Source organism: Carcharodon carcharias, chromosome 6, assembly GCF_017639515.1.
Source record: "Carcharodon carcharias isolate sCarCar2 chromosome 6, sCarCar2.pri, whole genome shotgun sequence".
Taxonomy (NCBI): Eukaryota; Metazoa; Chordata; class Chondrichthyes; order Lamniformes; family Lamnidae; genus Carcharodon; species Carcharodon carcharias.
The window spans coordinates 56,369,216-56,393,391 of record NC_054472.1 but is presented as its reverse complement, the minus strand read 5'-3'; the positions used below and the strand labels follow the sequence as shown (position 1 = coordinate 56,393,391).

Sequence of the window (24,176 nt, the reverse complement as noted above, 5' to 3'; positions counted from 1 at the left end):
CTGGAAACAATGTGCAAGGGTATGGGGAAAAAGCAGGAGGATAGCACTAAGTCATGATGCTCATTTAGAGAGCAGGTTCAGACATGATGGGCCGAATAGCCTCCTTCTGCGTTGTAAAAATTCTGTGAATTTGCTACTTGCCCCTCCTAGTCCTGGCTCAATGGCACCTATTGAAGGCAAAGATTTTATAGAGAATTACATGCTGCACAGGAGAAGAAAGGCTAAGAGCTTATACAGCTCCATTCAGGACCTCAGGATGTGTCAGAGAACTTCCCTGCCAATGGAGTACTTTTGAAAAGCACTCGCTGTTGTAGCATAGGAAGTCTTTCTTGTTTAGTTGAAGGATACAAATAGTATGATCTTTTTGATCTACCCTACGAAGGCAGACTGGGCTTGGTTTAACATATCTCTCCTGAAAGGTGGCTCCATAGTGCAGAACTCCCTCAATAGTATACTGGATTGTCAGCTTGGATTATGTGCTTGATTTCTCTAGATTGGGCCTTGAAGCCATAACTTTCTATCTCAGAGGCAAGAGTCATTGAGCCATGGCCTCTTGGCTGCCACTCGACAGTGAAAATACATGTTGGTCTATAAATTTGGCTATGCATGCTGCCTACTAACCCCCCAAAATGGCGACTAGGAAGCTTTCACTCATTCTGAGCCAAGAATGCAAAGCTTGCTGTATTTCTACAAGAAATAGGCAGCTGGGACCCAAGCCTGAAACAAGGTTTAGGTCTTTTGCAAATGCAATTAAGGGGCTGAAAGCCTGATCGAGGCTGCACCCCCATCCATTTGCAAAAGTGGTTTGCCCGGAGGTAATCGGTGCCAATACCAGATGCACCTGGTAAAACCAGAGCCTGGAATAGCTGCTACCAAAAAGGTTTTGTTTTAAATTTGCTTACTTGAAAGGGGAACCTAGGAGTAAAAGTGCTCCTCCCAACTTCACATTGAATGTAGATTGGTGTTCCCATGACTCCTGAATTTGTTTACCTAAGGGACACTGACACTAGTGGTCTGATTTTGGTTTCCTCTTTGCATTGTGCCAGCTTCACTGTAAAGAAGGCTGAGACCCAATATGAAGACCTCATTATTCTGGAATGTTCTATGTAACAACCATCCCAACCCCCACCTGCCCAAAGATCATAATTGAATTTCTAGACTGTTGAACATTGAGTTGATTAATACCCAAATCTCTCAGCTTCACGATGTACAAAGTCAATGTGATATCCTTGATGTTCTTTCCTGGATGTAGTTTTTTCCATCTGTCTGTACTAAATTTAATCCATGATGGTTTTGCCTACATACATATTTTGTCTTGCAGCTGCCAAGCTGTCTCCTCACATACAGGAGATCTCATCTTGGATGAACCATCCAGGCTCAATCATTTTTCATGGAACTCATATTCTGAGATCATGAGGAGCATTGCCTCCATTACTAAAGCTGATTCCAAGGATCTTGCTTTCCTCACCCATGCCAAGCACTACTTTCCCCCATTACAAGTTTTAATCTGGTATAATATCCAAGTCCAGGTATAACAGTATTGCTCCCTTATCTGAGAGGGCTCTTCAAGGACAGTGCCATCCAATAGAAATTGCTAACTAATCACAGGTTTGGCTGCAGTGACACCATTTTAGCCAAGTGCATTAATTTTAGTAGAAAATACCTTACATACACTCACACAATATAGGTAAATGTACTTCATGTGAGTATATGTACTTAACAAACATGTACCATCATTCAGTAACCTGAGGAATTAAAATACAATGATCAGAAAACACTAACATTCTTTTTCATCTTGCTGTTTTAACAAAAACCCACAAAAAGATTAAAGTTCACATGTGTATGATGTGCAAATGAGTATTGCAATTTACTAATTAAAATACAATTAGTCACACCTGGGACCCCAATAAGTAAAAAGTGGCTAGTGAGTACAGAACTATATTGGATAACACTGTTGTCACACTCATTTCCACCCAGGCTGTAATAGGAATAGGGGAACAGGATGGGCCCACTGAGCCCCTCAAACCTATTCTGCCATTCATTCAGGTCATGGTGAATCTGCATCCCAACTCTATTTACCCTTCTTAGCACCAGATCCCTTGATGCCTTTACCAATCAAAAATCTATCTATCTCAGTCTTGGGAATTTCATTTCACCCGGCATCAACAGCCTTGTGGTGTTCGGGATGGGATGGGGTGGGGGTGGGGGGGATGGGTGATGGTGGTGGTGTGTGGGGTGGGGGGGATGTGGATGGGTGGTGTGTGGGGTGGGGGGGACGGGTGGTGGTGGTGTGTGGGGTGGGGAGGATGGGTGGTGGTGGTGTGTGGGGTGGGGGGAATGTGGACGGGTGGTGTGTGGGGTGGGGGGGACGGGTTGTGGTGGTGGTGGTGTGTGGGGTGGGGAGGATGGATGGTGGTGGTGTGTGGGGTGGGGGGGATGGATGGTGGTGGTGTGTGGGGTGGGGGGGATGGATGGTGGTGGGGTGGTTGTGGAGTGGGGGGGATGGGTGGTGTGTAGGGTGGGGTGATGGATGGTTGTGGGGGAATGGGTGGTGGTGGGGTGTGCAGGATGGGTGGTGTTGGGGTGGGGGGGATGGGTGGTGGTGGGGTGTGGGGTGGGGGGATGGGTGGTTGTGGGGGAATGGGTGGTGGTGGGGTGTGCGGGATGGGTGGTGTTGGGGTGGGGGGGAATGGGTGGTGGTGGGGTGTGGGGTAGGGGGATGGGTGGTTGTGGGGGAATGGGTGGTGGTGGGGTGTGCGGGATGGGTGGTGTTGGGGTGGGGGGATGGATGGTTGTGGGGGAATGGGTGGTGGTGGGGTGGGGGGGATGGGTGGTGTTGGGGTGGGGGGGATGGGTGGTGGTGGTGGGGTGGGGTGGAGGGAGGGTGGGAAATACCATTTTTTGGCTATTTCTACTGAGTTCATATGCCTAACGATGAGTCTATTATTAATTTCTATTTACTAATCAGATATTGGACCATGTAAAAGCCACATCTAGATTTCTAATTAGCCACATCTGGGTGACCTAATAGTTAACGCTGGCCAAGTGCCATCTTCAACGTCCCTGAGTGGGCAACCAGTGTTTCAGGTCTGCTCCTCCTTCCTCAGTGGGACAGCCATTTACCAACATGGAAAGTTCTGAACTACTCTGATATTGGCACCGACACCATCCAACTGACAGCAGCTGAGCTGGAAAGACCAAGTGCCAGGGTCAGTAACTTGTTTAGTTTGTTACAAAACTAAAGTAAATAGAATCAGCTCTGCAAATGTCTTGCATTATGATATTCTGTGCTGATATGGGCTGTTGCAACTGGATTCAAAACAGAAATATGGCAGTTCATTGAAAGCATTAATGCTGAACTATTAAGAAAATACCTGGTTGATATAAACCAATTACATATGCCAGCACAGAAAACTCCTTCCCTACTTTCCAGTGTCCCATCATATGTCAAACTCATATTTCAAAAATGAGACCGGAAAGAAACATACAAAAAATGTATTAAGTTTATTTAGCGTGTGAAACATCCTTCATTTTGATACAATCTGATTCAGACATTTGGTTCATATATTAAAAAGTTGCTGATTTATGCAAACATTATTTTACTGATCTGGTAGTTGAATTCCATTGAATGGGCTAAATCAATCTACATGGACTAAATGTAGAGTGTAAATTAACTAATTCTGTATTGTAAATTAATTAAACTTGGACTGCAAATGGACTAAATCTGTATTGCAAATGGCCTAATCTATACTATCCATGGACCAAGTGTACATTGTTAATTGACTAATGCTCACTTTAATGGGCTAATTCTGTACTGTAAATGGACTAAAGCTTCTGTGTAAATGGACTAAAGCTTCTGTGTAAATGGACTAAATCTTCAGTGTAAATGGACTAAATCTGAACTGTATATGGACTAAATCTGCACTGTAAATGGAATGAATCTTCAGTGTGAATTGATTAAATCTGCAGTGGAAATGATTATGCTGAAAAGCTGCCATCTCTAAAGTTTGTACTTTTTAAACATGAATTTGCTGTGAAATTGTTACTAATAGCATATTACAATCGTTTTATAAAAAATAGGAGAATGTTTAAATCTGCTGATCTGCAGCAGAACAGTGTTGTATCAAAAACCATTAAACAAATGGAAGGGCCGACTTTTGTAAAGGTGGGCTACTAGCGGGAAAGCCCTTCTACAAGTCAGAAGACCAGGCTAGAAAAATTGCCAGTGACTTGCTACCCGCAGGCGAGGCCCTCCACTGCCTGCTCACATCTTGGCAGTATTGATGGACAGAAGCAATAAATACAAGGTTGTTACTGTTGAATAATACAGCTCTCAGAAACATTCAAGAAAGATGTTAAAAAGGTCCCAGTTAAGGAAAAACAGCACTGTTAATTGCGCATTAAGATACTTTAATACCATACCATTATGCAGGGTTTAGTAGTAAGGATGCATGGATTTACATTGTACATTATGTTAAAAAAAACTTGAGCACTGCATTTTTTTTTACAAATAGTGACGACAAATTTCACAAAAAAAAGTTCCATTCCTCGCAGTGTTTGGAAGAAGTAAAAGTATCCTTCATTACAGAGGTTGGATTCAGAGACGAGCATTCCCAGTGAAAAGTCATTGCAGTGCATTCCTAATGGGTGGAAAATCTTAATTACCTAATAGACACCGCAGGTGGGGCAAGGCTCGGCAGTGGGTGGATGCAAATGGACACTTTACCCTATCATTCCAACTTGGCTTTGTTTTGTAACATGGCCAAGTTGAATCAATTGCGCTTATAAATACGGTCATCTTAACAGCAGTCTCGCTTAAATTTATTTTTCACTAGCACCAAAATATCAACAAACATGATGGAGGAGCTGCACGAGAGCAGTTCTTTAGAACAAATACAGTTTGATTTTTTTAAAAAAACAGTCCATGCAGATTTTTGAGGTATGTCATCTTTGGCTTCCATTTCTGCTAACTTTCTGCAAATTGACAATCCCGTCAGAAAGCAATATTTACATTGTCCCCACGTTAACATATTTATAGAATCTAACAGTATGCCACCCTTTACTGGTTTTATGATGAGATTGTAGACGCGATATAATTCCAAACCTTTCATGTGCAGTCGCAAGTTGTTATTTTCTCCTCCTGTGGTCATGGAAGTAGCTGTTCTCAATGCAAAGAACAATAAAGTTATTTGCGCAGTTATACGAGTGCTGATCCAGGAGCCTTCCCCTTGTAAGTGGTGATGCATTGCCGGTGAGGGTCATGTCTGTTGTCCGCCATGCTCCACAGTAGTTTGTCGTCACTCGGCCTCCCTTTTCATTGGACCCGTGCCAGATTATTTTGTGTGGCCTTGAAATTAAAAATAGAATTGCAGCAGAATTTTAGTTCATGGGGTGGATGTGATGCATAACACGAACATGAGGCATTAAACCGAGGGCTTGTCTGCTCTCTTGGGTCCATATAAAAGATTGCATGGAACTATTTTTTTTAAAAAGTGGGGGTTGGGGGTTGGTGGAGTCCAGCCCAATATTTACCCCTTAACCAACAGCACTGAAAACAGATCAAATGACCATTTATTGCACTGCTGTATCTGGGAACATGCTGCACACAAATTGGTTACTGCATTTCCTACACAGTAGAATAGAACCATAGAACACTACAGCACAGAAAACAGGCCATTTGGCCCTTCTAGTCTGTGCCGAAATATTATTCCACTAATCCCACTGAGCTGCCCCCAGTCCATAACCCTCCAGACCTCTCCCATCCATGTATCTATCCAATTTATTCTTAAAACTTAAGAGTGAGCCCACATTTACCACGTCAGGTGGCAGCTCATTCCACACTCTCACCACTCTCTGAGTGAAGAAGTTCCCCCTAAACCTTTCCTTTTTCACCCTAAAGCCATGAAATGGTACCTACACTTTAAGAAAAGCAAGTAGATTTAGTGCAGTTATGGAAAATGACAAAGGGAGACTAAGACTAAACATCTTAAATTGGGGAAAGGCCAATTTTACTAAGTTGAGACGTGATGTCACAAAAGCAGATTGAAAACAGCTACTTGAAGGTAAATCAGTGTCAGAACATGGGAGGCAGTCAACGAAAGAGGCAGACAGGATTAGGAACAAATATGTTTCCAGAAGGAAAAAGGGTAGGAGTCCCAAATCTAGACACTGCCACCCCCTCCCCCCTCTGATATCAAAGAGAATACAGAATAGGGTAAGGTAAAAAAAAAAGGGATGCTTATGTCAGACATAGAGCTAAATACTGCAGAAAGCCTAGAGGAGTGTAGAAAATGCAGAAGTGAAATTAAAAAGAAAATTAGGCAAGCAAAGAGGGAGCATGAAAACTATTGAGAAACAAAAGGGGAATGCAAAGATAAATCCATAAAGAGCAAAATGATACTAAGGAAAGTGGGACTGATTAGAAATCAAAATATGTAACTTGTGTGCAGAGGCAGAAGACATGGACATGATTCTTAACGAATACTTTATGTCTTTCTTTGCAAAAGAGAGGGACAATGCAGATATTGTAGCTAAGGAGGAGTGTGAAATACTGAATGTGGTAAATATAGTGAGAAAGGAAACATGAAGGGGTTTAGCATCCTTGAAAGCGGATAAATCACAAGGCTCAGATGCCATGTATCCCAGGCTGCTAAGAGAAGCAAGGAAGAAAATTGTGCAGGGTCTGACCATCTTTTTCCAATCATCTCTGGCTACAGGCACAGTTCTGGAGGGCTGCTAACATTGTGCCATTGTCTAAAAAGGGAGGCTGGGATAGACTGAGTAATTACAGGCCAGTCAGCCTAATCTGAGAGGTGGCAAATGATTTGATAATTTTCTGAGGGAGAGTATTAACCAACATGTAAAAGGCACAAATTAATCAAGGATTGTGAGCATGAATTTGGAAAGCAAAGGTTGTGTCTGATTAACTTAACTGAATTTTTTTGAGAAGGTAACAAGGAAGGCTGATGAAGGAAGCATGTTTAATGTACATGGATTTTAGCAAAGCTTTTGATAAGGTCCCATATGGGACACTGGTCAGAAAAGTAAGGCTTATGAGTCCCAAGGGCAAGTGGAAGGATGGATCCAAAATTGGTCAGTGGTAAGAGTAGTGTTCATGTGGCAGGATTGTTGTTTTCAGTGGGGTTTTGCTGGGATTAGTACTAGGCCCCTTGTTTTTTGTGGCATATTATCAATGATCTGGAATTAAATATAGAAGGCATGATTAAGAAGTTTGCAGATTTAACAAAATCATTTGTGTGGTTGATAGTGTGGAAGAAATCTATAATTGCAGGAAGGTATGAATGGATTGGTCAAGCAGACAGAAAAGTGGCAAATGGAGTTCAATCTGGGGATGTGTGAAGTAATGCATTTGGGGAGGGAAAATACAGCAAAGGAATATGCAATAGATGGTAGCATTCTGAGAGGTGTAGAGGAACAGAAATACCTTGAGGAGTATGTCCTTGGACTCTTGAAGGTACCAGGATAGATAGAAAAAGTGGTTAAAAAGGCATACGGGGTAGTTTCTTTATTGACTGAGGAATAGAATATAAGAACAGGGAGGTTATGCTAGATCTGTATAAAACACTAGTTAGACTACAGCAGTTCTGGCCACTGCATCACAGGAAGGATATGATTGCCCTAGAGAAGGTACAGAGGAGGATGTTGTGAGAAATGGAGGATTTTAACGAAGAGGAAAAATTGGATAGGCTGAGGCTGTTTTTGGAACAGAGGCAGCTGAGGAAAGATTTAATTTAGGTAAAATTATGAGGGGCCTAGATAGGGGATAGGAAGGATCTATTTACCATGGGAAAAAGTCAATCATCAGAAGGCATAAATTTAAAGTGATTGGCAAAAGATTAGAGGTGAATTGAGAGTGGTGGCAGTCCAGAATGCTCTGTTGGAAGAGTCTGGTTGAGGCAGAAACCATCATTGCTTTTTAGAAGTACTTGGATATGTACTTGAAGTGTAATAACCTCTAGGGTCACAGAGCAAGAGCTGGAAAATGGGATTAGGCTGGATGGCTTTTTCAATCACCACAGAAATGATGGACCAAATGGCTTCATTCTTGTTCTAAGTGTTCTGTGCTTCTGTGTTTTAAAGGTACCTAATTGGCTGGACTGCACATTGATGTGACCTGAAGTTGTGAACAGTGCTATATAATTGCAAATCCTTTCTGTCATATTTGCAGAATTTTTCTGGAGAGTTATGAGCAGAGTTTTACCAGGAAGTATCTTTCATGATGTTTCTACCATCAAACGAATAAATAGGAACGTTTGTGTTGAAAGTAGCATGGCTCTTAAATATGGACTCCCAACTGTCAAAAAGCACTTCCCCCTGTCAGGCAAAAAAAAACAGGAGTTAATATTTTAATAAAATTCTATTCCCAGTAATAAGCAGAACAGGTGTTTCAATCAGAGTCATTTCCACTGACAGGCATAAGCTGGGGTTTCATTTACTGTCTGGGGTCTTATACAGCTTGATTAGATATTGACTGGCACAACTAGGGTATCTGAAGTTAACAGCAAAACTCGCAAGTAAGATTATTGAGCGATGCAAGATGGAAGCAGTGAGCAGCACATAAGAGATTGGAGCAGGAGTCGGCCATCTGAACCTTCAATTCAGTTGTGCCATTTAATAAGATTATGGTCAAATATTCAGGAATATATGGGCCAACAGTCAAATATGTCACAAAACACCATCACATTTCACCAGTCCCTGGAACGCTTTGAAAGCATTTGCATGTTTTCTGTAACTGGAGCTAACATGCTTCTAGGTATTTAAGTGTAACTGAAGCATGAAAAGGCTGAAGGGTAAATTGTGAACTCCTAGCTTCTAGGTTTTATCCTACTTATTATATAGAATGCTGAAATCTCCACTTATAGTAAATTTGGATATGAAGTGTCTTCATTTATCTCAAATTATTCTGATGCCCTAACTCACTCACCATACAACTAAAAGGGAAGGTTTAATTAACTAGCCATCCATTTATCTGAACACTAATCTCCTGTTTATATACAGGTACTAATTGAATGCTCACCTCTGCCAAAAAGCACGTCATCTCTGTCTGTGTGCTGTCTAGAACTCAGGTTAGCTTTCTTTAATTGGTAATTTGAGTTGTGTACGCTTTTCAGCTGCCTAATGTCATTGCTTTGTAAATATTGATAAGAACATGAGGATAAAAAGCAATGGGAAAAATATTAATCTCATTTAGCCTCTTCTTCTCAACTATGGTTCTTCTGGTAGCTTTCTCACCCTGAATCAGGAGGTTATGCGTTCAAGTCCCAATCCATGGCTAATCTAGTTTGACACTCCAGTGCACTGCCAGAATACACACTGCCACTGGTGCCATTTTGCAGATAATTCCATGCTTTTGATAAAGACGAGAGGCGTTCTCCCTGTTCTGGCCAACATATCACTAAAACAGGTGTTCGGAACCTTTTTTCTCATTGGTGTTTCTGGAGCCTTGTTTTTGCAAACTGGCTGCTACATTTCTGTACAACAGTGGCTGCACTGCCAAAATAGTTTATTGGCCATAAAGCACTTTGGGATGTGAAAGGCACTATATAAATGAAAGGCATTCTTTTCCAAAGGATTTTGTACCTATCCACCTACTAACCATATCTCCATCTTAAATACTGGGATTTTGAGCAATGCAGTCAGTTGGCGCCTAGCCTGCATATTATTCCTATGATTAATATGGTTCATGTCACACTGGACTCCAATAGTTGTACCTATTGGTCTATCAATGGCTGCAAAATGAGAATCTGGTGGGAATCTCACTGTTAGAACAGAAGAAAGAAGAAAAAAAATTGACTCCACACTGTAGACCTGCTCAGAGTCTGAATACCTTATCCTAAGTTGCTTCCAAGCTCACATTGACATACTTCCCATATGTCAATGGGTCCATTTCACTTCTTAAATTCCATAATCCTTCAAGAAATCCCACATTCAATTTGCAAATCAATATTGTTTAAACATAATATTGTTAATCCAAACGTAACTCCGAAACTGGCAATGGCTTTAGCTTATCATCCTTTCCTCAGTTCACTCCATAGAGAATAGATTCAAGGACTGATTTCACAAAGACTGAATATTACCGCTGGTGGGTGTGACGCCACCTCATTTGCGCGAATTTCCTCTATTTACCCTTTGTCTCTCTTGTCGTTCCATCAAACTTCTTCTGCACTCTCTGCCCCTTGAAAAATTTCAATGCATCTAAATCAAATGTAAGACTCTTGGTGGTATCACCGAGACTCTTTCAGATGCCCATGTAGCTTCTCCTGACTCATAGCTACTCTTTGGACTTACTTGTAAATGTGAAAAACAGGGCAACAGTTTGGGGATGTCAGGGTCATCGTCAGTGCTATTGAATAAATACCATGACAGTTGAACGCAATCCTGTTTTCTTATAATCCAACTTTTCACTAATTAATAGTCTAATTACCAAATTTATTTCATGTTAACTACCAACCTCCTGAAGAACTGTGACATGTTTGAATCTATCAGTCTGACTGTGTCTCAGTGAATTCTAATAAACATCATGGACCCTGTAATCTTACTTAATCATACTTCTAATCAACTTGTGTTGACAATTGAAACTCTGTATTTGAAAGGTTTTCTGTTGCTTATTCAGTTTGTAATGCATTCCGAGTGATTTGAGCAGCTGAATTTCTTTCACTCACTTGTATCTGAGAGAGAACACAAGAACACTTGCTATAGAGGAAGTGCAGCAAAGGTTTACCCGACTGATTCCTGGGATGGCGGGACTGACATATGAGGAGAGACTGAGTCAATTAGGATTATATTTGCTGGGGTTCAGAAGAATGAGGGGAGTTCTCATAGAAACATATAAAATTCTATCAGGACTGAACAGGGTAGATGCAGGAAGGATGTTCCCAATGATGGGGGAGTCCAGAACCAGGGGTCACAGTCTGAGGATATGGGGTAGACCATTTAGGACTGAGATGAGGAGAAATTTCTTCACCCAGAGAGTGGTGAGCATGTGGAATTCGCTACCACAGAAAGTAGTTGCGACCAAAACATTATATGTTTTTAAGAAGGAGTTAGATATAGCTCTTGGGATGAAAGGGATCAAAGGATATGGGGAGAAAGCGGGAGCAGGCTGTTGAGTTGGATGATCAGCCATGATCATAATGAATGGTGGAGCAGGCTTGAAGGGCCAAATGACCTACTCCTGCTCCTAGTTTCTATGAGCACCAGGCGGGCAGGCCCAACCCCCAATCTCTGGCGGGCAGGGAGCCGATCCCTGCCGGAAAAGTGGGCCCTGCCACCATTTTAAGTGGGCAGGCCAATTACGGCCCGCCCAGCGTGATGCCCGGTGGGAAGCGCTATGCACTTCCTGTACGGGCGGGGGGGGGGGACCCCAAATGCGAGAGTGTGCTCTTTTACGCATGCGCACAAAACAGCGCGCATCTCCCTGAGGCTAAGTGCAGCCTCTGGGAGATCGCTGACAGCTGTATAAACTTTAAAAATAGAAAAATAAAAAAATCCTTAACATATCCCCCTCATGTGACAATGTCACATGAGATGGGACATGTTAATAAATTTCAGTGAAATTTTAATAAACATTTTTAAACCCTACATGAAACCTCATCCCGTGGGTGGATGAGGTTCCATGTTTTTTCTATTCCCCAACGGGGCTTCTGGCCTTCCCGCCAACCTTAAGGTTGGACAAGCAGGTCCTTTAACTTTTAATTATCCTGTTAATGGCCTCAATTGGCCATTGACAGGTCAGTGGACGGACAGCTAATTTTGCTGTGCCCCCACCTTCTTGAATATTTAAATGAGGCAGGATGACGTTGGGGGTTCCCCGACATCACCCTGCGACATTTTCGTGTCGGCGAGCAGGCCCCGCCCTCTGCTTGCCGATGGCAAAATTCAGCCCTATGTTTCTATAACAGCCAAAAAATGACTACCTTAAATGAATGAAATCCTAGGAAAACTGGACCACTATTCTGGAAGGGAGTTCTGGAGTTTAGACATGGTATAAAAACCAGAGTTGTTTTGTGACAAGTGCAATTGCAGGGATGTTTTGTGAATAAAAAGGGATACAAATCAATTTTCTTAAATTTCGTGTACATAAAAATTAGATCATGGCTGATTTGTGGCCTGACTATAGAATCTTGGAGGCCTTTCTGCCCACCATGCCTATGCTGGCTCTTTTCAAGAGCCATCAAATTAGCCTCACTCTCCACTGATTCCCCATTTCCCTACATGTTTTTCTTTTCAAGAATATATTCAATTCCCTTCTGAAAGTTATTTTTAAAGCTGCTTCCAGCATCTCTTCAGACAGTGAATGCCAGATCATTACAATTCGCCACTTAAAAAATCCTCCTCATCTCCTCATTAGTTCATTTGCCAATTATCTTAAATTTGTGTTCTCTGGCCAGTGGAAAGTTTCTCCTTATTTACTCAATCAAAACTCCTCAAAATTTGCTCATCTCTATGAAATCTACTCTTAACCTTGGAAACAATCCCAGCTTCTCTAGTCTCTCCACTTAACATTATTCCAGTAAATCTCCTCTGAACTCTTTCCAAGATCTTCCAAAACAGTAATCTCCAGAACTGAACATAATTCTCCAATTAAAGCCTAGCCAGTGATGATGGGAAAACGGATGTTTTTTCAATAGTTGAAGGTCCAGTTTATCTCCCTGAAATGTATTAATTTTGTATTTCGTAACTTCAAACATGCGGGGCATATTGGAAAAATTTACAAGGCAGATCAGATAATATTTGGAACTTTTGCTTTCTAACATCAAGTGCTGGATTTTCAATCCAGGATGGGGAACATGAACCCTGATCATTTTGGAGTCCCGAACTTGCACTGTGTCAGTGCCAGAGACATGAGGTGATTTTTCAATGCAAAGGTCCTAACTGACCGGAGGCAGGTCAGCACCCAATTAGTGGCTTGGGGAGCGGCCTGCAGGCGAGACCTGATTATGGAGGACGGCAGCCATGACTGAGCTTGCCATTGCCAAGAGGTATGGAGCAGCAAGGAGCTCAGAGTGCCAGCGCTGTCCTGGGCGAAGATCCTGGGGTGGCCCCATGTTTTCCCGATGCCTCCCTTAGGGCTCTGGTGGACGCTGTTTCTGAGAGGAGAGATGTGCTATCCCCTCTGTCCGTAAGAAGAAATCTTCTGAGCCAGACAAAGAGGGCATGGATGGAGGTGGCCATGGAGGTCTGCACCCATGAATGCAATGCAGACAACACTCCATCAATCTGCTAGGGTCTGGAAAGGTGAATGGCAAGCAACACCTGAGTGTCAGGCCTCAAACGAAGCCTTTGAAAAAGTGCAGTTTTGGTCTCCTTATCTGAGGAAGGATGTTCTTACTACAGAGGGAGCGCAGCGAAGGTTTACCCGACTGATTCCTGGGATGGCGGGACTGACATATGAGGAGAGATTGAGTTGGTTAGGATTATATTCGCTGGAGTCCAGAAGAATGAGGGGGGGATCTCATAGAAGTCTATAAAATTCTAACAGGACTAGGCAGGGTAGATGCAGGAAGGATGTTCCTGATGGTGGGGGAGTCCAGAACCAGGGATTACAGTCTGAGGAAATGGGGTAAACTATTTAGGACTGAGATGAGGAGAAATTTCTTCACCCAGAGAGTGGTGAGCCTGTGGAATTCGCTACCACAGAAAGTAGTTGAGACCAAAACATTGCATGTTTTCAAGAAGGAGTTAGATATAGATCTTGGGATGAAAGGGATCAAAAGATATGAGGAGAAAGCGGGAGTATTGAGTTGGATGATCAGCCATGATCATAATGAATGGTGAAGCAGGCTTGAAGGGCTGAATGGACTATTCCTGCTCCTAGTTTCTACGTATGTTTCTATGAACTCTGCATACAGCAGCATATATATGAGCCAAATAGACTGAATGTTCACAGCTCTCCTTAACATTGTCAGATCATGTGGCCAGTTGCATCTTTGAGATGTCAGCCACCCTCACACATGGGGTAGAATTTTATATTAACATCTTGGCAGCTTGGGGAGGGGGGTCATAAAATTCCACAAATGGCATTCCCAACAGCTTCGTGGCAGCCCCAACCTCTCCACAATTTTATGGTGGGATGGGCGAGGCCTAGGCTGGCCTGCCCACCCTGGTTCCAATTGAGGCCCTTAAGAGGCCAAATAATGGGCACAATAGTCGTTTCCCACCTGCCTCAATTTTCAGGGTGTTGGGAGGAGTTCATGGGCGGGGGATGGGAAGCTTGGAAAGTTACCCTGCTTGGGCCTCAGGTGGGAAGGGGAGGGTCATCTCCATCAATTACCTCCTTTCAACGTCAGGCGCACACCCCCCCCAACAAGGTTTGTCCCCCTTCGGTGCTCGCTTAACCCTCCCCCCTTGGCCTCTCCATCAAAATCTCCACAACCTTCTCTACCCAGCCCACCAGCCTTACCTCCCCTCCCCACCCTGAGACCTCCACACTTATCTGGCCACGGACTCTGGGACTTCAACTCTGGGGACTGCTTGTAGTCTCAGTCCTGTTTGCCTCAGGTTATGGCCCTGCTGGGACTAGAGAGCTGCCGCCCAATCAGATTGGAGCGTTAAATGGCTACAGGGCAGCCAGTAATGGAGGCAATGTGTTCTCCACATGTGTTCTCTTTGTGTGTCGGGCTGGGTAACTTGGCCATCTGAAAATTCCTGGCCATGGAGTGCAATTGAGCAGGGATATCACTGAAGGACACAACACCTTAAGTGAATGTCAGGCTGGAATGAATGAGGGAGCACAGTTTTTTTCATAAATCCTTCCCTTTTTCATTCTATCGAAAAACAGAGTGCATAAACAATGAGACGTGAAGGACAGGTGGTGGTGTGTGCTGCAGCTCCACACACTGAATCCTTTGGAGGAGACAATCCTGGAAGGGTCAAGGTGCCATCACGTCAAGCTGTGGGCGATGACAAGACTGGAGGTCTTCCAAGAGGGTCATTTGATAGCTCTACCTTCTGGTGAAGGACATGGAAGTCACTCCTGTCCAACCGCTGTCATCTATGGGGTTGGTTGTTCTGAGGCACATGCTGAGTAGCCCAAGTTCTAATCACCGCCATCTTGTGTCTCCCACAGGGCCGGTCGCAGAGGGGAATATGATGTAAGGGCCAGTCACGGAGGGGAATACGATGTAAGGGCCAGTCGCGGAGGGGAATACGATGTAAGGGCCAGTCACAGAGGGGAATACGATGTAAGGGCCAGTCGCGGAGGGGAATATGATGTAAGGGTCGATCGCAGAGGGGAATACGATGTAAGGGCCGGTCACGGAGGGGATTACGATGTAAGGGCTGATCGTGGAGGGGTATATGATGTAAGGGCCGGTCACGGAGGGGAATACGATGTAAGGGCCGGTCACGGAGGGGAATACGATGTAAGGGGGTCGTGGAGGGGAATACGATGTAAGGGCCGGTCGCGGAGGGGAATACGATGTAAGGGCCGGTTGTGGAGGGGAATACGATGTAAGGGCCGGTCACGGAGGGGAATATGATGTAAGGGCCGGTCGCGGAGGGGAATATGATGTAAGGGCTGGTCGCGGAGGGGAATACGATGTAAGGGCCGGTCATGGAGGGGAATACGATGTAAGGGTCGGTCCCGGAGGGGAATATGATGTAAGGTCCGGTCACGGAGGGGAATACGATGTAAGTGTCGGTCGCAGAGGGGAATATGATGTAAGGTCTGGTCGCGGAGGGGAATACGATGTAAGGGCCGGTCGCGGAGGGGAATACGATGTAAGGGGTGATCGCGAAGTGGAATACGACGTAAGGGCTGGTCGCAGAGGGAATGTAACAGCTCAGTTATTGTCCGTCTCCTTGGTTGGCAGAGATGTTCCTGAGGCAGCACTGTCACATCATTCCTCTACATCTTCCACCAGCACAGACACATTCACCTCACCTAGGCCTCAGCCTAGCATAGAATGGGGAGCACTGGGTGAGCCACAATTCACAAATGAGCAGGAGGAGGAGGGTGAGAAGAGTCAGCAATGGGAAATCCCCCTAGGACGGTGGAAGACAGACACAGCTTTGCTTCTCTGGGTGAAGATGCTGGGCCTCAGGTGTCACACACAAGGGTCTTTTTGGAGCATCAGAGGCTGGTGAGTTCCTGAATGGTGACATTGTGGAGCCTTGGTCAGGCAATGGAGGTGTCCATGCAACCCTTGTACTCCGTGATGTGTCAGGCATTTGAGCACCTCCAATGAGAGAGTGGCCAACCTCTTGGAAAGCGGTATGCAGCATCACTCCGAGTGGATGCAGGAGCATTGTGCTGAAGGAGTGAGAGGCTCTGTAGCAGTGACCGTTCAGTGTCTCTGATAGTGCAGAGATGTTTGGAGTGGACATCAGCTGCATCCCAGCTGATGATCTCATCCTGCATGCAAGGGCACATGAAAAGGCAGCCAAAGAGGCTGAGGAGGGGGCCATCCCTCAGGGGGCACCAGCATCATCCCTCGCCTCCTTTGCCCCTCCAATGCGGGACCATCGCTGCAGCAAGGCCCTGTGACAGAGGCTGTCCCTGTGATGCCGCAGATACAGCAGCCTGTGGAGAAATCTCGAGGGGCACCTCCAAGGTGAGGATGGAAGCCACGGGCATCCCAGCCAGATACGGGTACAACTGAGCAGGTTGCCTCCACCTCATCCTCAGCTATGGGGCAGCATGTAGGAGTGTGTGTGTGAACACAAGGCAACATGCCAATCATCCCACTTTATGGGTCACTTGGATGATGTTTTTTGAGTTTGTATTCATTGACTTTTCATTTATTATGTCATTGATTATACCAAAGAACAGACTGGCATGTTATTGTAGCTTTCTATCAAAAAGCACATCAAATAAAGGGCTGGGACAGAGTGTTGGGGTTGGGGGTGGGTCTCCTGTGGTGCCATGGTCTCTGTTGGGAATACTGTTAGTGGTGGTGACTCCAATTTCAAACAGTATGGGTGGCAATGGGATTATTCAACTATGTGCACTTGCTGGATGGTTCCTCTCTCTCTGCTCGAAGGTGAGTTACAGGGTTATCTGTCATGATGGCTGAAAGCATGTTGATTGCCAAGAGCTCTTGGGTGCCGGACTTCTCTGCAGCACCCCTTCAGTCCGCCTCCTCCTCTTCCAGGTCTTCCTCTTCATCCAGCTCCAGTCTTCCTTGTAAAGTCGTGTTGTGCAGCACGAAACAGGCAACCACAATATAAGAGACCCTGGCTGACTCGTACTGGAAGGCACATCCAACCAGTCAAGGCAAATAAAGTGCATCAACTACATGCTGATGGTCTGCTCAGTGAGGGTACGTGTTAGTAGATGGCTTTGGTTGTATCGCCTTTCTGCACCCGTTACTGGGTGCCAAACTGGTGTCAGGAGCCACCTCTTCAGGGGATAACCTTTATCCCCCAGCAGCCACCTATGGAGCCTGGAAGTTAGTCTGAAGATCTGCAGCATCTGGAATTCTCAAAGGATGAGGGAGTCATGCCCGAGAACTGAGTACACACCTGCAAGATGCACTCTCTGTGACAGACCAGTTGGACATTCATTAAATGGAAGCCTTTTCTGCGTTGATGTCTTTGTGGGTATAATTGATAACCCACTGGACATGATTCCCTGTGTGCCTGCGCTAGCTCATCTGTCTCAAAAATGAATGTGGATCCAGCCTCTGGATGAGGGAATCATGACTTGCCAATGGCATGATGAGCTGTCAACTGTGAGATGCCACCCAGGTCCACATCTGATCCCTGGAATGAACTGGTGCAAAAAAATTCAGTGCCAAGGTGGCCTTGACGGTTGCAGGTAGGAGACTGGCATGGGGGTGGGGTTGGCACAAGGCATCGGGTCATTGTGGACCGGAGTGCAAATGTCCTACATTCAACCATCTGGATATGTGGAGTTTTCTATGATACAGGGGCTCTGTCATTTGCAGGTAGCTGTCTCTTGGACGGTACACCTGATGTCTCCTCTTGATCAGGAAGATGCATCTGCTGAAGTTCCTCCTCACTACGCTGTTCAATGTCAGAGAAGCTTGCTCCTATCTAAACTCCCTCAGCTGCCACTAGTTGGTTCACCAGGGCTTCCTCTACCAACCTCTGATGCCCAAGTGATGCCAGGAGCCCTCTCAAGAGTCTTACTATTCAATGCTCACAAACACAAGTCTCTCAGCATTAGCAACGGTTACTCAGTGCCACTGGCTGAGCAGTTGAGTTGAAACCAATCCACTGGTACTCATGGCTCCTCGCTGTGATCATGTCACATTCCAGTGGGGTGAGATTCAGTGACGTCCAACCAAGGTCGAAATTTTCAATTCATGGCCGCACCTGACCACACCCTAATGGGCTTTTGAAAACCCAGCCCCAAGTTTCTAAAGCTCTTTGATCATTCAGTGATTGTAGTGTGGCTAACTTGGTGAATAAAAATTATTTTTCTAAGAACACAGCAGAGCCCTCCTCAGTAAGGTAGGGAGAAAGATCACAGGGAGTGAAAGATAACTAACAAAATGTAGATAATCAGACTAACCAATCAGATTTGGTGTGGAAAGTTTGACCTCAGGTCAATTCTCCGTCCCGTTCCTTGTGGCAGTGGAATGTGTTGCCTTCCTTCTAATTGGATGCTCATTTTCTAATAGTCTTTAGTGATTTATTCCCAACACTGGTGTGGGTGGCTCTCCCTCATTGCAAGGGTTGTTCAAGCCCATACAGCCCTCCCACCAGGACTAGCTGCCTGTTGGCTGGTACAAAGTTGATTATAGTGACGAAAGGTGCATTCACATTGCAGCCAGTCAGACCATCTATTGACCTGTGAAGCCTTCCACTATTTCATACTATTCTCTGAGGGGAAGGCATGAAAATAATGGTAATATTTAGTCCATTCTGTAAAATTTCAATCACAATACGCTCCAGAAATATAGGGACAGGGCGTAGGCCATGAAACCTCTCAAGCCTGCTCTACTCAACCAGGCCAACCTGTACCTCAACTCCATTACCTGCCCTTACTCCACTATCCATTTCAGCAAAACAAAAGCAAAATACTGCGGATGCTGTAAATCCGAAATAAAAACAGAAAATGCTGGAAAAACTCAGCAGGTCTGGCAGTCTCTGTGGAGAGAGAAACAGAGTTAATGGTTGGGATTTTCCAGCCCCACCCACAGCGAGCCAGCCAAAAGTCCATTGACTTCGGCAGCACTGGGAAATCCCACCGGCCGGCAGGACCGGAGGATTCTGCCGAACGTTTCAGGTTAATGACCTTTCTTCAGTTCTGACCTGAAACACTAACTCTGTTTCTCCATCTCAGCCTTGAAAGCTCCATTTGTCCAGCACTTGCAACCTTCTGGCCTGAGGGAGTTCCAAATTTCTACTATCCATTGTGTGAAAAGGTGCTTTCTGATTTCCCTCCTGTACAGACAAACTCTAATTTTGAGTTCATTAATAAGAAAGCAAAATACTGCAGTTGCTGGAAATCAAAAATAAAATCTGAAAATGGTTTCCTGTTGTCTAAGTGTTTAACTCACTGCCACTGCTCTTCTAGGCATGACCACCTTGAAGAAGCTCTGCTCTCCTCTCTGACGGGATTTCTGTTGGTCTCTTCTACCTCGTTCGTGCACATTGCTGTCTGTTTCCCTTCTTGTGTTTGATCCATTTTGTTTCATTTGTTTTGCTGGTTCTGTCTTTTCACATTGCTTTACTCCTTCATTTTGCTGCTATCCAGCCATTCACACCTGATCTGGGCACACCTTTTGTTTCTTTACCCATTACCACAAAACCTTTGGTCATTGAACTACCCCTGTCCTCCACTCTATCACAGACTTGTCCTTTTGTTCTTCTTCCCCCTCTCACTTGCTCAAATTATTACACTACTATTACATTTCTCTCCTCAGTTCTGATGACCACTATCTACCTGAAACGTTAACTCTGTTTCTCTCTCCACAGATGCTGCCTGACCTGATAAGTTTTTCAAGCATCTTCTGTTTTTATTTCTAATTTTAAGATATTCATCCCTCATTCTTGATTTTTCCACCAGGGGAAATGTTTTCCCTGTGTCAACTGCATTAAATCCTTCGTTGCCGAGGGATGATTTCATTGCTTATAAAGGAATCAGCAGTTTTCCTACTCTGGGAGAGGGCCCGCATTGAAAGACTGGGCCTTTCTTCTCAGTTCTACTGTTATCCATCAAAGCTTGGGGCAGGACTTTTACCTTGTTGGGCGGGCGTGGCGGGCAGGCCCGGGTACGGCCACGAAATCGACCGCTGCCCGCAATCGGGCCCCGACCTTGATCTCACGCGGGCTGGCCAATTAACGGCCAGACGGCATAAGAGGCGTGCTCGGGGCCTCAGTGCTGCCGGAGTGGGGGCGGGAGGAGCGCCAGCGCTGAAGTGTGCGCATGCGCGGGGGTGCACTCAGTGAAAGCTCCCTGAAGGCACAGAGCTGCCTCAGGGAGCTGAAGACTTTTAACAATACAAATGAAGAATTGAAAAATGAGGAAAACACATCACATGAGCAGGGACATATTAAAAATGAGTTTTAAAAGTTTTTTTTAAATCACTGGTTGAAACCTCATCCTGCCCGTGGATGAGGTTTTGCAAAAATGCAAAGCCACTTGGTTAGTTGGGCAGAGAAAAATTTAATTAAATTAATTGACTTAAGGTCCTTAACAGGCCTCTTAATTGTCGGTGGGCACGTGGCCGCCTCTTGCGCGTGCCCGCCGAGCGAAATATCGCAAGAGTGCGCGATGATGTTGGGACATTCACCCGCGTCATCACGCACTATTTCACTCTTGTTCAGGTCGGGCACACGCCCACTCGACGAGGACCAGGTTCTGCCCTTGGCGTCTGTGAAAACCTTCATGTGTTCTGGTTTTGGTTAGTGGTCACTACTTTTCCCATAGGTCTAGTTGTGTGGGGTAAGTTTAACTTTGGGCAATGGTGTAAACTGGGTGATATCAAATTAGCCATGTATTATACAGCACGGCCAAATTTCCTGTCCACTGAAGTCAAAGAAAGGGAAATCGGGCATAGTGTACAATGAGTGGCTAACTCATTATCATCCATTTCACACTAGTGCCCCAAGTTAAAATTGCCCCTATCAGTTTGGCTGCTGCTTGAGTATTCTATGGTGGGCACAGTACCAAGTAGTCATGAGTTCAAGTACCATTTAGGCAAGATATGGAACTGAATTCAATAGTTTTGCTAATTTTGGGCTGGTATAAGAAAATGATCACGAAAGCTGTCAGATTCTTGTAAAAATGCAGCTGATTCGTCAATGCTCTTCAGGGAAGGGGACCTGTCACCTCCCATCTTGTCTGACCTACATGTTACACCAGCTAAGGGCTCTGTGGTTGATTCTTAATTAGGGATTGGCAGTAAGTACAGCTTTGCGAAGACTGCCCATTTCCCAATAAAAATTCAAAAAGCAGTTTAGTGAAAATCTGAACATACTGAATGAATGCTGTCCCCATTTAACCATTGCCACCAAACCTTTCATTCCTCAAGGTTCTTCCTGCAGACATATTAAACAGCATATTCTGATGCCCATTGCCACTTGCTTTTCTAATTTTCTCATTTCAGCACTTGTTAACATTTTTGCACATGTTCCAACTGGCACCGAGTCTTACTAGCAGTGAGTGCAATTTGGAGCATGGAGCCACATTCTTGTAGGCCTCTCAAAATCATTTCCTTCATTTGCAGCCTTTCCAATGCATTATTAAACATATCATTTGTTGGTTTATGCTTTGTTTTGTTTAACTAGTTCCCCAATTTATCTTGCGGCCTAAGCCCGTCTCTTACCAGTTCTCTGTTTGTTATTTCTTATTCAGATTAGTTATGCCACTAGACAAGTAATGAAGAAGCTTGGACTAAAAATCTAGAGAAATGGACTACAAATCCCATCATGGCAGATTGAAAATTTGAATTCAATTCAAAAAATCTTGTTGTAAAAGTGACCAAGTAGTAAAAACCCACCTGATCAACTAATGCCCTTTAGGGCCGGAAACCTATCATCCTTACCTGGTTTGACCTACATGTGATTAGAACATCATTGACTAGGCACTTCCAACTGACACTCATTCACCACAATAGCTCCCTGCAGCCATTTTGGACCTGATTTTAACTCTGTGCAAGTGGATAGGTTTTGAATGAGTTACAACCAGGCCCTGTGATCTCAAAATCTACGGGTGGAATTTTATGACAGTGGGATTTTACATTCCTGCCAAAGTCAATGGAGTTTAGAATAGCTTGCCGCATTTTATACGTCCTGCAACGAGGCCATAAAATTCCGGCTTATATTTTTAAATTTATCCATGGGATGTGGGCATCGCTGGCTAGGGCAGCAATTGCTGTCCATCCCTAATTGCCCTTTAGAAGGTGAGAAGAGATATATGCTACTATAAGGTAAAAGAACTGAAATTAGGTAAATAGGAGAGAAAATGCACTGGAAAATTCCTCATTGACTCCCTCAGGCGGTAACATAGAAAAGGATTTTGAAGGTTCTTTGAAATACTAAGCTATCCTTGAGATCACCACCTCTAATTATTTATCAATGAGCTCAAATAAATTCTAAACAAAATAATTTTCAGAGAATTATACATCACTTTTTCCCCTTAATATCTGTAATGCTACTTTGGATACAGTGAGCCAAATATTTATTCAAAGGCATGTTTTTACCTTTAGGTTGACAATGGGCATGTTTAATCTGTCAGCTTTCCTCACCACTGTGTATAAATCTTGTAGCTGTGAAGATAGGAAAGCCCGGTACGTTGCAATTGAGCCCATTGCTCGAGCTTGCTGGAAGCATTGCAAATCGACCCCACGGATACCCCCCATGTTGCCAGACAGGGGTGTGTTTAGAGCGACCAAGTGTAACTTAAATGAAACAGGAAGAAAAGTTTGGGTTAAAATATGTAATAGCAAATCCCTGACCCAAAGAAGTGACCGACAACCCCTCAAAAATAAATACCAGTCTTTTCACTTCACCTTAGTGGTACTAAGGTAAGCTTTCAAGCCAATGCTTCATGTGAAACACAAGGGTGTGGATACTCCCCAGAGGTTTCTCCGTAGCTTTAGTGGGAGGTTAGTGAAACACACAAGGAAATGAAATAAACCACCATCTATAGACATCTATCCCTGGAGGTTTTGCCACCTTGAGCCAAAGTTGTGGTAGGATATTAGAAGGACACTGTCATTTGTGAATTTGAAACTATGACATACAAGCTTCACTGTCATGAGTAATAAAAACCTGGCAGCTAGGCTCTTACTCCATACAGTGAGGTGACTGAATCAAAAGACATAACCACAGCCTGTTTCTATGATTTTCTATCTGGACCTCTCTAACCTCAATATATTTGACTCAATATAATTGCCCCGAAAGAATGACATCTTGTAAGTTGTGAATGATAGATCAGTTTGAGGATGTAGGAATAAATCTTTCTGTCTAAATTAAACAACCCATTAACTCATAAATCACAACTATGTTGTGGGTAGTTATTGATGTGTCTATAGATTGACTTGTTCATTGAGGAAGCACTATAACATTCACAATGAATAGATGTTAACCTCTTCTCCATTTTCTGTGCTGTGCCACTTTGAATCAGATATTGATCAATTTTCAGACTTACAACTGATTCCAAACAAGTAATGTTTTACCACTCTGAGCTGCAATGTTAAGAAATAAATAAACTTACCGCTGGCTTCTGATCATTTATTGCTGGGAATGAGTTTGGTGCCTGATGTACAAGAAGAAAGACACACAAGACAAGTCATAAGCCTGGAAGAGTTGCCATGGGAGACTTTTTCCGATCAGCAAGCGGGGGTGGGGCCCGTTCACTGATGCGTAAAATGATGCGGGGTGATGTTGACCATGCGTCCTGACGTCTCCCCGCGTCATCCAGATTGTCAGTTCGGCAGGTGCACAGCTGACTTAGCTGCACGCCCGCCGACCTGTCAACGGCCTATAAAGGCCATTAAAAAATTAAAACATTGAAGTGATTAATGGACCTGCTCAACCAATCTTAATGTTGGCGAGCAGGCAAAGAGCCCGGACGGCCTTCAGAAAAAGCATGAAACCCCATCCAAGGGTAGGCTAAGGTTTCATGAGGGATTTAAAATTTTCGGCATATTTTTCAATAAGAGACACATGAGGGGACATGTCAGGAAAAGTTTTCCAGCTTTAAAAATTTTTTATAACTTCAGCTGATCTCCCTGAAG

General features: G+C 44.3%; 1 protein-coding gene across 4 annotated transcripts in view; it reads right to left on the bottom strand.

The window, feature by feature from the left end:
• Positions 1–24,176, bottom strand: part of LOC121279055 (collagen alpha-1(XVIII) chain-like) — a 539,532-nt gene that overhangs the window by 28,768 nt on the left and 486,588 nt on the right. For 2 of the 4 annotated variants that reach the window (XM_041189891.1, XM_041189888.1), the window contains 4 exons: positions 23,654–23,695; positions 22,638–22,835; positions 8,222–8,334; positions 3,486–5,347 (listed from right to left, as the gene is read on the bottom strand). In XM_041189891.1, coding sequence (XP_041045825.1) covers positions 5,128–5,347; positions 8,222–8,334; positions 22,638–22,835; positions 23,654–23,695 — 573 coding nt within the window. In that variant the 3' untranslated portion in view covers positions 3,486–5,127. Of the gene's footprint in view, positions 1–3,485; positions 5,348–8,221; positions 8,335–22,637; positions 22,836–23,653; positions 23,696–24,176 lie in introns of those variants that run through there. The other 2 variants (XM_041189889.1, XM_041189890.1) reach the window with 2 other exon arrangements.